Here is a 13,425-nt window from a genome sequence, read left to right as displayed (position 1 = left end):
AGGGGGGTTGAACCCGGCGATGACCAGAATTAACTCGGTACCTTCTAAAAATACGTGACGGACCATCGCGATGACCCAGCAGTAAGAGTGACCGGCGGAAGCGGACGCCCTTGCACGGCGCTGGTATTTTTTTTTTTGTGTGTGTGTGTGTGTGTGTGGATTAAACCTCGGGGAAACCGAGCGCTGCCACTGGACAGTCAATTTGCGCTGCGGCGCGGAGGAGGGGACTGGTGGGAGCGCGATAGCGACCCACAGCCTGTCCGATTAATTAGTGCAATTGGCATGAGTTCCCGCTCAGCCACTGGGGAAGTGGGTGTGTGGCGCTGGCAGCGAGCTGACCTCTGTGTTGTGCCGGGGCAATATGCCGGCACGAAAAAGGAACAGCTGGATAAAAAAATAAAAAGAAGAACCAACTTCCAGGGTAATCCTGGGACAGCAGTAACACTAACTTTTGCAGTAGCAGATGTGTTGAAAAATTTTTTTTTTTTTTTTTTTTTACAAAAAAATCATTTCCTAATTACATTTCTTCTTCCGTCCTGGTCCCTCCCAGAGCCCATGCGTCCACTGCGAGGTCTCACCGCCTCGGACATCCAGTCCCGGCAGTTGTCCCTGCAGTGGGAGAATCTGGCGTTCAACCTGACACGCTGCCACACCTACTCAGTGTCGCTGTGCTACCGCTACACCATGGCGGGAGGGGGCGGCGGCCACAACACCACCGTGCGCGAGTGCCTGGCAGTGGAACACAACGCCTCGCGCTTCACGCTGCGCGATCTGCCACCGTACCATGGCATCCATGTCCGTCTGTCACTGGCCAACCCCGAGGGGAAGAAGGAGGGCAGAGAGGTCACCTTTCAGACGGAGGAGGACAGTAAGTCTCCAGAGGAGGAAACACAAAACATGGTGCGAAGAGTAGACACAACACAGGATTAAAAAAGAAAAAAATGCTGAAAACTGTCATATTGAAACAGTAAATATTTCTGAGAAACCGCCCCCTGTTTGGCATTATTTTTCTTTTACTTGCTCTTTAGGCACGCGTACCGAATATCAATGCTGTCAAATAATAACAGCTATGGTTAAGATTGTTATTGCTGAAGCTGTTTTGATATAATGATTTATTTTAATGCTGATTAGGAAATAAACATGGCTGCTGTTTATTCCACTGTGCAAAAAAAATGCAGCAAATTCATTTGACTCATACGATTAAATAGGTTAATATTTTGTTGAATTGTACAAATGCCTTTTAGGGTGTGGTTTTTCATTATTTTATGTCAAAGTCATAGTTATTTTATTAAAACACACATTTTCACAATTGAATAAAATGTAAATCTGATTAAGAAAATTCATGGATAAAATTAGCTCTACCGCAAAACTCTGAGTAAAACTCTTTCAGGTTTATAAATTAGGAACGATTCAGCATAGTAGAATGCTTTTTATTGTCTGCTACTTGGTGTGAGATAAAATCTGTGACATTTTGAGTTATAAACATGACTTTCACTGCCAGTGTGAGGAACTGGCCGCCCCGCTATACTTTTATATGGCTGGATAGTAATAAAGCTGTTAATGAAGTGGACATAGGGAGGATCTTCATTCCATCCTTTGATTTTTCTTTTAATGTTGAAGGAGTTCCTTATTTCACGATGGCTGCCATTCTTTTAAAACACCCTGAAAACCTTCCAAATCACAGCCAGCTTCTGCTGAGCTGCTTCCTTCGTCACAGAGACTCAGAGTTATCGCTTTATATCCTGGGTTGTGGTTTGAAATGTAAAGTGTTTAAATTTTCTCACAGCGGAGAATAGAAACCATCCGGCACTGAGGCTTCCCATGACCCCACCATTACTGTCACAATATCCTGTGTTGTGAGTTCCACGCTCTCAGGTTCGGGACGTAAATCCTCTGCACCGTCACCGGTTGAATACACAAATCCGAACATCAATCACTTTTTTGTTGATTGTTGAATTTTGCTGGTATTAAAAGTAATATAACTGTTTCTGAAACCTCTGCCAGGATGACCGTCCGACCGGCCGAATCAGCACGACAAAAGATCCTTTTTTCATTTTTACTTGAAAATAACATGAAAGAGAAAAATATATTATCTGAGGCAATCCTGAGATAGGATTTTTGTGCTCATTTCTTATCCTCTATTATTCCTTTGTTCCGTCGCACGTCGTCCGGATGGCGGCTGAGGAGAAATCAGTTCTGCTATATATATATAAAAAAAATCAAAACAAACATTTTTCAAAAAGGGATATATAGAGAGCAAAGAGATGGATCAACAGCAGAGAAGAAGAGAACATGGGATTTCTTCCGGCTTTGATCAGGATCAAATGAAGGAACTAAAAAAATACTTACTACTTACAGTAGATATGGGCTGGTCTAGACATACATCTCCAGTGATTGTACTGCGTGTGCCAATTAAAAAATGCCTTTTTTAAAAACTACTAATCAGCAGCTGTGTTCTGAAGAGAAACTGAGTTTGGGAAATCGCAGCTCAGTCAGCTGTTCGGATGGTGCAGCCGCCTCGGGCCTCGTCTGTTACCGCGCTCTGGGATTCAGACTGAACCGTCCCGAGAAGCTACTTGCGGATGAATATTTGACACTTTCAGTCTTTCTGTTGTCGTTCAGAAACACAGTTACCAGCAAGCGGCTGACAGGTTCGTTAATAATATCAGAAACATTTTGAAGGCAGACTCTCAGTGTATCTCTTTAGTCCATGTTGCAGTTACAAATAGAGATCCATGAATGAATCCGCTGCCGTCCTACCTGATGTTCCCTTTGTGTGTGTGTGTGTATATGTGTGTGTGTGTGTGTGTGTGTGTGTGTGTGTGTGTGTGTGCTGGGTCGCCGTGACATTCGCTCCTGTGTTATTGACACCAGAGGCTCATTGTGGGATTAGTGCTTCAATTTCCCCGACAAATGTTTGTTTCGATAATTTCTTCCAGTTCCCGGAGGCATCGCCCCGGAGTCGCTCACCTTCACCCCGCTGGACGACATGATCTTCCTGAAGTGGGAGGAGCCTGTTGAACCCAATGGTCTCATTACGCAATACGAGGTAAAACCATGAAAACGCTTCTTTTTCTCTGTTCTTAAACTAATAGCTTCTCCTTCCAGATATACGGCAGACCTAGGAAATGAATATAGTATTATATGGTTCATGATTTGCATAATACATTCTTTTAGAATGACGATTAACCAAAGTATTGGGTTACTATTCATTCGGCTGGAGTGCAGCTTCTTCCAAATTCAATAAGCCCCGATAATGATATTGTAGCATCAAGGACTCGCTGGGGCACAGTTCACAGTGGAGGTGCGATCTTGAACTTTCTTTTAACTTTACCTGCAGTCTCGCTGACGTACGACGCCCGACACCCTGCAGTCACTCTGACAAATTCCTCCTGCCAGATTCAGACTGACAGTGAACTCTGGCGGTCGTCCAAAGCGAGAACTCCACGGAATGTATAATGACAAAAAAAGAAGGGGGAAAAAAAGGCAGGATGTACAGGTAAACAATTAGAAGTGAAATTGAAGGTGTGTTTATGCAGCCTGACAAGTGAGTCACATCAGCAGGAATAGCTGAAGGCTCTGGATCAGTGGATGGTTTTCAAAACGCTCAGTTATGACTCTAATAATTAATATAGCTCATTTAACAGAGATACAACGCCCCGTCGAGTCTGAAATGAAAAAAAAAATCACTTAGTTATTTTTGTTTAGCCTAATATATGTATGTTTTATACCTGTGGAATTGGTTCCAGCATTCAGCACCTTGCAGGAAATACAGATAAGATGAACTCTTCATATCACTAATAGACAATACACAGTCAACAAGTTTCAATTAATGCTCTATTATATATATATATATAGATGTCTCAAAGCGCGAGAAACATTAGTCATTTCTCAATGTATGCTGATTTACTAGTATATCTAGTATTTAATAATGTGAAGGAAATGGAGGAGTGGTTATTTCTCGCAGGCGATGTAACATGACAGTAGACACGAGTAATTTGCTTCAAGTAAATTAAAGCTGTGAGCAGATAGCAAAATGATTCTGGCAGAGAAGTGAAGAGTGGCCACTCACCTGAAAATCCCGATGCTTCACGTTCACAGCCGCAGCAGATCTCCCGTTGGAGACGGGAGCTGCGTGGCCCCCAGAGGAGGAGACGCGCTCTCCATTAATTACATGGCTGCTGAGACAGGTGGTGAAGCACTAATGCAGCTTAATACCGTCAAAATACACAACCTGTGCTGTTATATGCCGAGATGAAAACACGGCGACTGCAGGGTGGGCCCTCTTGTCAGGATATTTACATCCTGTAGGAAAGCTTTGATCTGATGCGCTTCGTTCTCGTTGACGCATTAAGGTGGTCAGACAGAAGGGAAGGGAATCACTGAGATCTTCAGCAGCTGAAGGAACTGTGCGTTGTGTATGCACCTGCTGTACTTTGTGTAAAACCTTCATGTGTTTCCTGAAGATTAGAAAAGCGAGGATGCGTCCAGAAGTTCTCAGCCTCAAATCCCGCTGCCGACGGATCATTACTGCGGCTCTTAAGCAGCGACGGCCCCGCGGGAGCCCACCGCTCCGAGAATGTGTAGTTTATAAGTATCTTATCATCAAAAAGATTTATGTTTGGGCGTCTGACAACAGCAAAGGAGCAAAACATGCAATTAGCAGCATCGAGCAATTTCGTTGTGCTATTGTCATTAATTAGCTATTATTATTTTTTAAAAACAAATCACGCACAGATACTCAACAAAAACAGATTTGCCTGTAAATTTCCACATTGTAGCTAAATTATGTGCAGATACACAACAGTAAATAATTTAAATACCTTCCCAGACTCACATGCTCCTGATGTTTTGGTAATCTTGTATTTTGAACCTAAAAACAGACAACAACAATAACTGCTCTTTTTCTCATAATGTGAGCCTTTCTGGGTTTCTGACTGGCACACCCAGCAGATACAGTGTGTTCTTAATCACCAAACTGTTCCGCTGCGGTTTTATTTTTTCTGCCAGCTCTTTAGCTGATGGTTCACGGTGTCTGCATTAGCAAAAATAGCAGCGATGGTCTCATAGGCTCAGGCTGACCTTGCGCTCACTGCTTGGGCTTAACATTGGTCTTATGCCATTAAAGCAGAGCCTGGCATCATTAATCAGTAACCCACACATTTATTGTGCTGTAGGGCTTCCATTTAGCTGCATAATGATTTTGTATTTACTGCATGCGCTCTCTCTGTGGTAAGCCTCCAGTAGGCCCCACTACCTATCCTTAAGTCTTCATTCCTTGGCCTCTCACGCAATGTCGCCTGAAGGATATTATTAAATAGGATTTCTGGTTTGACATATAAAGTGCAGGCTGCACAGGATTTTTTACTCTGTACTGTGTTGATCTCCCTCAACTGACAGAGAAAGCTTTATACAGAGCTGCAGAAATCCTCTTCATTTCTCTCAGATTAAACCATTGACCACTCTCCCTGAGCCTATCGACCGTGCTGCCGTCCTGCAAGCCCTCCCCGTTACTCCGCGCGATGTCTGGCATCTTTTATGTCTGCTTTTGTAGTGGAAACACAGTGGTCTGTCTGCGTTTAGTCACTGGATAGCTCATAATTCTATCTTCAGTCTGAGCAGGCATTAAACGCTTCCTATAATAATCACTGAAGCCTCTGGTTTGACTTGAGTGGCATCTTCAGTATGTGTGTGTGTGTGTGCATGTGCAAAGGAGCATATTGAGTGCATGCTCAGTGTCGATGTGTGTTCGTTCTTTCAATTAAGTGGGTCTGATTCAGCCCTCATGCACACTATGGTCTAATATGCACGCCCTTGTCTGATTGCAATGAGGTCATATCGGTTGCGTTTCTGCTCCTTCAGAGAGAACGAGTGGAAATCCTGAGGTGCAGGCGCAGCAAATCACCTCTTTAGGAAAATAAGACTATATAGAAACAGGGCAAACTTCTAAAGAGTGCTTGTGTACCGCAATTGTTGGTTGTTAATAAACTCATAATTGAACTTAGAAACACTTGAATCTACTTTTGCTGCTTTGTTGTGCTCTCCGCCTGTGACTCAGAGCGGCTGAGCACGCCGTTGTCTCCAATCTCCAGCTAATCAAGACCTATTCATCAACAGCATAAACACAGCAATCCTCTGGTTTAGTTCAAAGCCTTTTAATTGCTGTTTACTATAGAGGTAAAGACTTTAATAATCTATAAATGATTTTTTCTGCAGCATTAAGTGACAATATTCTACACATTCTTGTGTTTTCTCCCTTTTCTCCGCGACCACAGATCAGCTACCAGAGCATCGAGTCGTCGGACCCGGGCATCAACGTCCCGGGTCCCAGACGAACGGTGTCCAAGCTGAAGAACGAGACTTACCACATGTTCTCCAACCTGCACCCGGGGACGACCTACCTGATCTCGGTGCGGGCGCGCACGGCCAAAGGCTTCGGTCAGACAGCCCTGACCGAAATCACCACCAACATCTCAGGTGCGTCCCGGCGCCGGCGGAGCATCTGGGGTCACGCCGGAGCGTGAGGAACGATTTGAATTTGTCAAACAGTGGTGGCAGTCGTCCCGAGCGGAGGCTGCCACTAATGGAGCGTGCCTTCACCGCGCGGAGGTTTCACCTGAGGTGATCTAAAATTAGGAATTCCAGAGCGTCTCAGTTTTTGACCTCGGTAAAACTACTTCCCTCAACCTGCGGGAACCAGTTTGTACTGCATCTCCAAACTGGTAGCACGCTGTCATCCCGCCGTCCCCATGACATAAATTAACTGGCAGTAAGCTGAGGAACTCCGCGGAGGGGGCACTGCTGTGATTTATGTAGAAAGAAGGATGCAGTGCATTCCTGGGACCAGGATGTCATTTCTGAGAGTCTCAGAGCTTATTACTGCTGATAGAAACCCAGCCTCTGTGTTTCTATTTTCTTTTAATGATGCGTTTGTGCTTGTCTGGGAATAGCATCGCACCTCTCAGGAATATACAGCGCGGCCCCTCCCAGCCTGCCTGGCTGCCATGTTTGCTCTCTCTCCCCTGCTCTGCCCCCTATCTCTTTACAGAGGGGTCCGGTTTGTTTAATTATAGATTTGGAGCACAATCACAGCTCACTGGCTGCGTGTCAGACAGAGCTCTGGCGCGGAGCCAGACCACAGATAGAGTCCAAAAGTCTTTGCAGATCATCCTCAACCTCCTCCGCTGGCCCACGGTGCAGAACATTCACTTACACTCAGCGTCTCTCAAATCTGCGCTGACAGCGAGCAAACACTGAACACCTTCAACAGCTACTACTGTCAGCATCTTTAAGCAACATCCACCGCGGAGTATCCCGCTGCACACACTCCGCCCGTACGTTCAGACGTGCGCGGCGCCGCCGAGGCAGGTTCACAGCCGTCCTTCAGACAGACTCGGGCTGGCAGCAGGCATCAAACCTGCTTTTAGCTCCACTGAATGTCAACAAACGCTCTCCCGGTTTTCCTTAATGCCGGACCGTAATTGCCGTCGGCTCCTTTCTTCTGCGGTATTAGCAAACTGCTTTTTAATATGATAATTATCGATTCCTCATGAATAGTTTGCTCTTATTTCCCCCGCGCTAATTGACTGGCTGATATTAAAGAGAAATGTGCCGCCGCATCTCCGGGGAGGAGCACGACTTTCGCCAAATCCCTTCAAATGAGGAACCCATTCAATTTAGCCGCACTCCTGTGACTTTTAATTGGACTTACATCCGAGACAACTGGAAGGGAAATTCAAAGTGTGTAGAGAATACGAGAACGCGAGGTGTATCAGGACCGTTGGTTGGGAAAGGAATGCCTCTTTGCTAAAATTAAAGCGTCTGTGTGACTTTTTCAGGCCCGGACACGTTCACACGCTGACGTGATTTTATGTTGAAAAAGCGAAACGCAGAGACCGCGTTTGAATTGATTTTATTTTCCCTAATGGGTGCTGCTTTAGTGTGTGTGTACGTCCTCGCGTGTGTGGAGCTGAATATATTTTCAACCTGTAAACTTTGATGTGTTTTTTTTCTGTTTTCATAGCTCCGACTTTTGATTATGGAGACATGCCGTCCCCCCTGAGCGAGACGGAGAGCACAATTACCGTTCTGCTGCGCCCCGCGCAAGGCAGAGGAGCGCCTGTCAGGTGGGACGATCCCCTCAAACCCACATGTTCCTCCATGTATATTTTCTGTGCCAAACGCGGCTCATTACAGGCGCGTTCTCTCTCTGTGCAGCACCTACCAGGTGGTGGTTGAGGAGGAGCTGGTGAAGAAGGTGAAGCGGGAGCTGGGCCTTCAGGACTGTTTCCCGTTGCCGATGTCCCACGGCGAGGCTCAGGCCAGAGGCACGCCGCACTACTACACGGCCGAGCTGCCGCCCAGCAGCCTGCCGGAGGCCAGCCCCTTCACCGTGGGAGACAACCACACCTACAACGGCTACTGGAACAGCCCTCTGGACCCCCGCAAGAGCTACCTGGTCTACTTCCAGGCAATGAGCAACTTCCGAGGGGTAAGCGAGTATAAAAGCAGTCCGAGCCGCCGATGAGAGGCGTTAATGAGTATCTCTTGTTTACCGTGCTAATGCCGCGCGCCAGGCTGTGCGGCGGTCGGCATTGTCTGAGCACAGAGCCCCCGAAAGAGTATTTATGCAGCGGAAGAGGGTGTTGGATGAAAACAAGCTGAGCTGCTACTTGAAAATGACGAATGTTTGTTTGCCACCGCTTTGATTCTTTGCAAACAAAGCGTTTCTCAAACAGGAATTACTTGTATGCGTTACTTACAGCTAGCAAAGCTGTGATTAGTGGGAATTATTCACAGTGAACCGTCAGCTTGACTTTCTTTTATTTTCTGACTTATACTTCTCCTCGCCGGCCTGTTGTCCTCATGTCCTTGTCTACTCTCCTTTCTTCAGCTAATAAACTGGTAACAGAGAAAATAGTGGGTGATTGTTGATCAAGATAACATAGAGCCAGGCCAAAGGCTTTTCCTTGTCAGCTTTTGTATCCACATCACAAGTATTTCGTGAATGCCAGTTGTGGACCTTGTTAGATGTGAAACTGTGTGTTTTTTTCCCACTCTGCTGTGTTTCTTCCCACTTGATCGCTGCTGAACAGACAAAGACCTCCAGTCGTACCCAGAGGATGCCACATTACCTTTCCAAATTCCATTACAGGGAAAGCTGCTACCTGGGCGAGGCAATTACTTAAGGATAATTGGACACAGGTGCACATGATCTGAGGAGGAACGCCGCTGTTTTAATATTCACAGAGTTGGGCGATGTGGCTGAGGAATGTGGCTGCAGGTAGCGCAGCCCTCCACGGTCATCAGCTGGGAGTAAAGCACAGGAGAGCTGCTGCAGTAATGACTGACTACTTGTCTCCCTTTTTTGTTTTTTTTTTTTTGCCATAGGCGTGTGTTATTAGGCCTTATAAAACCGCACTGGGCGGCTCATCCCCACCAGCAGCGTCTTTTTCCAACCCAGTGGAGAAACACACGAAGGGAGTGCAGTGTGTGCACTTCACACAACTCAGGCTGCTGAGAATGGGATTAGATAGGGGAGGCCTGGCTTTACTGGCGGATGGGATTAGGTTTTGTTTTGCCTGGCATGGGGCCAGCACCCATGACCTCCACAACCAAACCACACAACCAGCACTCTTCTGATTTTTTTTTTCTTCTTTTTTTCCTAATGCCCCCGTCTGTGCTTTGACATCAAAATGTGGACGTCAGTCCTGTCCTGGTGCAGCAGAATTGAAACAGTTCCTCTCGAAGGAACAACGCTGCGTTGAAACAGCAGGAACCAGTGTTGGGAGCAAAGTGTTGAAAAGAGTGTAACTTTATTTGAGCAAGAAATTAATAAGCTTTTATTTGGGGTAAGGAGATGCAGCAATATCACTTTTTTAAAGGACAACTTCTAACCTCTAACTAGCTTTAGTTTTTCTTTCTGTAATTTATTTATAGCAATATACTAAACAGATTTGTATTTGGTAGATCATTTCTTTATTTTTTTTTTTTTTTTTTTTTTTTTGTGATAGCGCTTCTTGGCACTAGATCCCATACAATGAGACCCCAAATCCCAAACCTGTTTGTTTTCCTTTTAAAGTATGCCAGGTGTTTGTGTGCAGCAGAGATTAAAACGTGGGTTGCATCCATAGACTTGCCAAACCTTCCAGTGCTCAACTGTTGATACCGACTGTTATTTTGAGCTTCTGAAACGCCTAGGCTAACACGTGCACGCACTCCGAACGCTGAGAGATATCTGTGAATCCCTGTCCTCACAGTCTGGGAGCGCAGTGTCCTCGAAGTGCAGAGTTTCTTCAGACTTCAGTCATCGAGACACTAAGCAAGAGTCAACAGCGAAGAAAATCCACTGGCATCAGCGGAGAAGATTGGTCCATTTTTAATGGGCTCCACCCACATAACCCCGCTAAGGAGGGAATTCATATTAACCAGCTTTGCTATGGTGAAACAGTTATTTCCAAGAAACATTGCTGCAGCAAATAAGCATAGTTTCTAAACGGTGTGATCCATCAGCTTGTTGCTTCACATTTGACCCACTTGTGCAACGCCAGATGCTAACGTGTCTCGGAAGGGCCTTGGAGATATGAGGAGAAAATGTCATGTCATATGAGAGAATAGTGTGAAAAAAAGAGAAATAATTAAGCATCAACTAACCATAATTCAGCTCCTGACAAATCAGCAGATTTACACATGATGACACTGCTCTATTTTAATGACAATATTAATATTTCAGAAATATAATTTTTTTTAACTTTACAGACTCTTTTGACAGCCGTCACATTCGCGTGTTAATGAAACAGTCGATCACAACCGCCGAGCAGATGTTCACCCGTGGCTTTTGAATTAGAAACATTCCAGCAACTTGCTCAGTGTTTTGTACTATCCTTTTTTTTTTTTTTTTGTCTCGCTGCTTATTCTTAATGCGTAAATATGCAGCGCAGACCTGTTCGATTTTTGCAGCAGGCTCACACTGTCACAAAGATGTAGGCCAAAAAAAGAGATTTTTAGCATTTGAAATTTGAATTTGTATGGAAGCATAAATACATTCAGCATATGCATGTACTGAGGGATATTTTGGTGGTGGATCTTGCGAACAGAAGCGGATAGCATAATTACCTTATGCCCACTCTTTTCCACAAAAGGAAAAAAAAAAATCTACTTGATCTTGAACTCAAAGAGTGGTGGGTGGTAAAAGTAAAAAGTCATATTTACTTTGATGAAATAGTTGGCAAAAAAGGTTTCCGTCCACTAAAGGGGTGAGAAAGTTGTGGTGTTTGCCAGTCGTTTAAGGTATTTATACCCCGAACGCTTCAATAAAGTGTAAACAGGATTCTCATTTAATTGTGTACCTCATTAAATCCGACTCAGCCTGTTTAGGTTTTAGTTTTTTTCCTTAGAAGAGGGAAAACGTTGCCCCTAATCCGCTACTGCAGTGGTGGGGATAGTTTGAGCAGGATATAGGACACATGATATTTGGCATTTGTCCATGCTAATTATCTTGAGAGTGGCTGTCAAGCCTCTGTAATTGCTCTGATTGATCCATCTAAAGAGGCACTTGAAAGACTGCGAGCACAGACTGGAGCATCGTGGGGCACGGCGGAGCCATTTGTTACATCTGGACCGAGATCTCTGTGTCAAAACACACACACACAGACGCACACTCAAAGGGCTTTATCCATGTGGGATATTCTCATTGATGTAATGTTTTCCAGCGCCGCTAATCCTGCGATCACCAACAAACCATCACAGAAGCTTTAAACACATGTAACATGTTGTGGCTTCATACATATTCATCTAAGTGTTAAAGCGTGAATAACCTGAGGAGAACCACAAGGTCAGTCAGTCTCCAAAATGGTCGTTTATCTCCACTTTTTTTGGATCCACAGAGATAAAAAGCAGAGCAGCCATGCTCAATACGCCCTCTGTAATTCACAGTGTGTGTTTGTGCGCATTAGTGTTATGGATCTGGAGCTTCCAGGAACAAAACAGCCCCTCTAGCGTGACCGACTCCCCTCACATCCACAGTCTGCAGCTTCGCAATTAGCTCTTGTGCTGAGCTGGTACTCGCTGTTATAGACATGCAGGTTACAGATCAGCCTTCAAAAGAGCCTATTTTTTTTTCTTCATCATCTGCAGTGAACAGTTGTAAATGTGTTTGTCTTATTTTGCCGAAGCTTGTAATGATTAAATGTTTGAATGATTTCAAATGCTTTTTTCATAAAGGCGTCAGATTCAGATGATTCAGCTTTTTCTTTTTCTTTTTTTTTTTTTTTCTTTTTTTTTTTGAAGAAAATGTTTCCTGTAATTGAATGAGTCCCCGGGAAGCTCAAAGTCACAAGTCAGCATTTCCCCAGACACGCACAGCTGAAATAAACAAAGGTTGCACTTTTGAATAATTTGATTAATGATTTTTAATTAAAACAAATGGAAAAATCAGTAGATATTGAAATAAACTCAATCATGCTGTGGAGACTGTGTCACACGGATATTACTCTCCATTTAAAATGTATTACAGCAAGAACTTCAACACAGCTCCAGCAAATAATGCTCCACATAGCAGTTTTCTTGATAAAGCGGTTATATGTAATCCAGGGCTATTGAAGATCAAATGGCTTCACACACGCTGACGTTTCCATCAGTTTAGCTCTACTTTGTTGCTTTGTAGCAATAGTCAGCATTGAATGTGTTTAACTAAGAATGCAGAGCATTAAAAAGTGTTGCAGTGGCCACACTAAGCATGAAGCGTTTCAGACCTTCCTTCCTCAGGAAAGCTAAAATGTGTACCTCTCAATAACTCATTTATATCTCTGTTATGAAACTATGATATTAGCTGTCGTGGTTGTGAATGTGGGAATCGCTCGATGCGGCAGTGCTTCCCACTGTGTGGAGCATGAATCCTCTGGGGGGCGTCAGGAAGCTTTAGCAGGAAAAATGCAGCGATTAAAGGAGTTTTTCCTGAAGTTTTCCTGAAATATTGCCGATAATTCTTAGTCTTTCTTACCTGTTTGTATTGAAAGCAAAATTAGCCACAACTGATCAAACCATGGACTCTTCATGTAGCTTGTACGTATTAAGATCTCTATAATTTTTTTTCCCTGGCAACCATCGGTGAGATTGGTCATATGTACCTCGATTTGAGGAAGTTAGTGCATCTGAAACATGACATGTTTGTCTGCAGCCAAGTTTCTTCTATTCAGATCTGACTGTTTCCAGTTAGGAACCTCTTTAGTCTAAAATGAGCTAAGTTATCTGGATTAAAAACAAAAGTGCTTATTACTCATTTCAGAATGGGGCGGGATGCTGATGCCTGTATCAGAATGTGTAATCCTTAATTTGATCATAGATCACCTCCATGAGGCGGCAGGATGGAATTGGATCACAGTCCTCGATCTCATTTCAGCTGTTTGACAAAGGTCCTTTTCATAA

General features: G+C 44.3%; 1 protein-coding gene across 4 annotated transcripts in view; it reads left to right on the top strand.

Moving 5' to 3' along the window:
- Nucleotides 1-13,425, top strand: part of ptprub (protein tyrosine phosphatase receptor type Ub) — a 157,835-nt gene that overhangs the window by 105,874 nt on the left and 38,536 nt on the right. For all 4 annotated transcript variants that reach the window (XM_030102729.1, XM_030102728.1, XM_030102726.1 and 1 more), the window contains exons 8-12: nucleotides 551-868; nucleotides 2,940-3,049; nucleotides 6,276-6,477; nucleotides 8,024-8,126; nucleotides 8,218-8,491. In XM_030102729.1, the coding sequence (XP_029958589.1) occupies nucleotides 551-868; nucleotides 2,940-3,049; nucleotides 6,276-6,477; nucleotides 8,024-8,126; nucleotides 8,218-8,491 (1,007 nt within the window). The remainder of the gene's footprint in view (nucleotides 1-550; nucleotides 869-2,939; nucleotides 3,050-6,275; nucleotides 6,478-8,023; nucleotides 8,127-8,217; nucleotides 8,492-13,425) is intronic.

Source organism: Salarias fasciatus, chromosome 11, assembly GCF_902148845.1.
Source record: "Salarias fasciatus chromosome 11, fSalaFa1.1, whole genome shotgun sequence".
NCBI lineage: Eukaryota > Metazoa > Chordata > Actinopteri > Blenniiformes > Blenniidae > Salarias > Salarias fasciatus.
The sequence above is the reverse complement of the archived record's forward strand: the minus strand, read 5'-3'. Positions and strand labels throughout refer to the sequence as shown.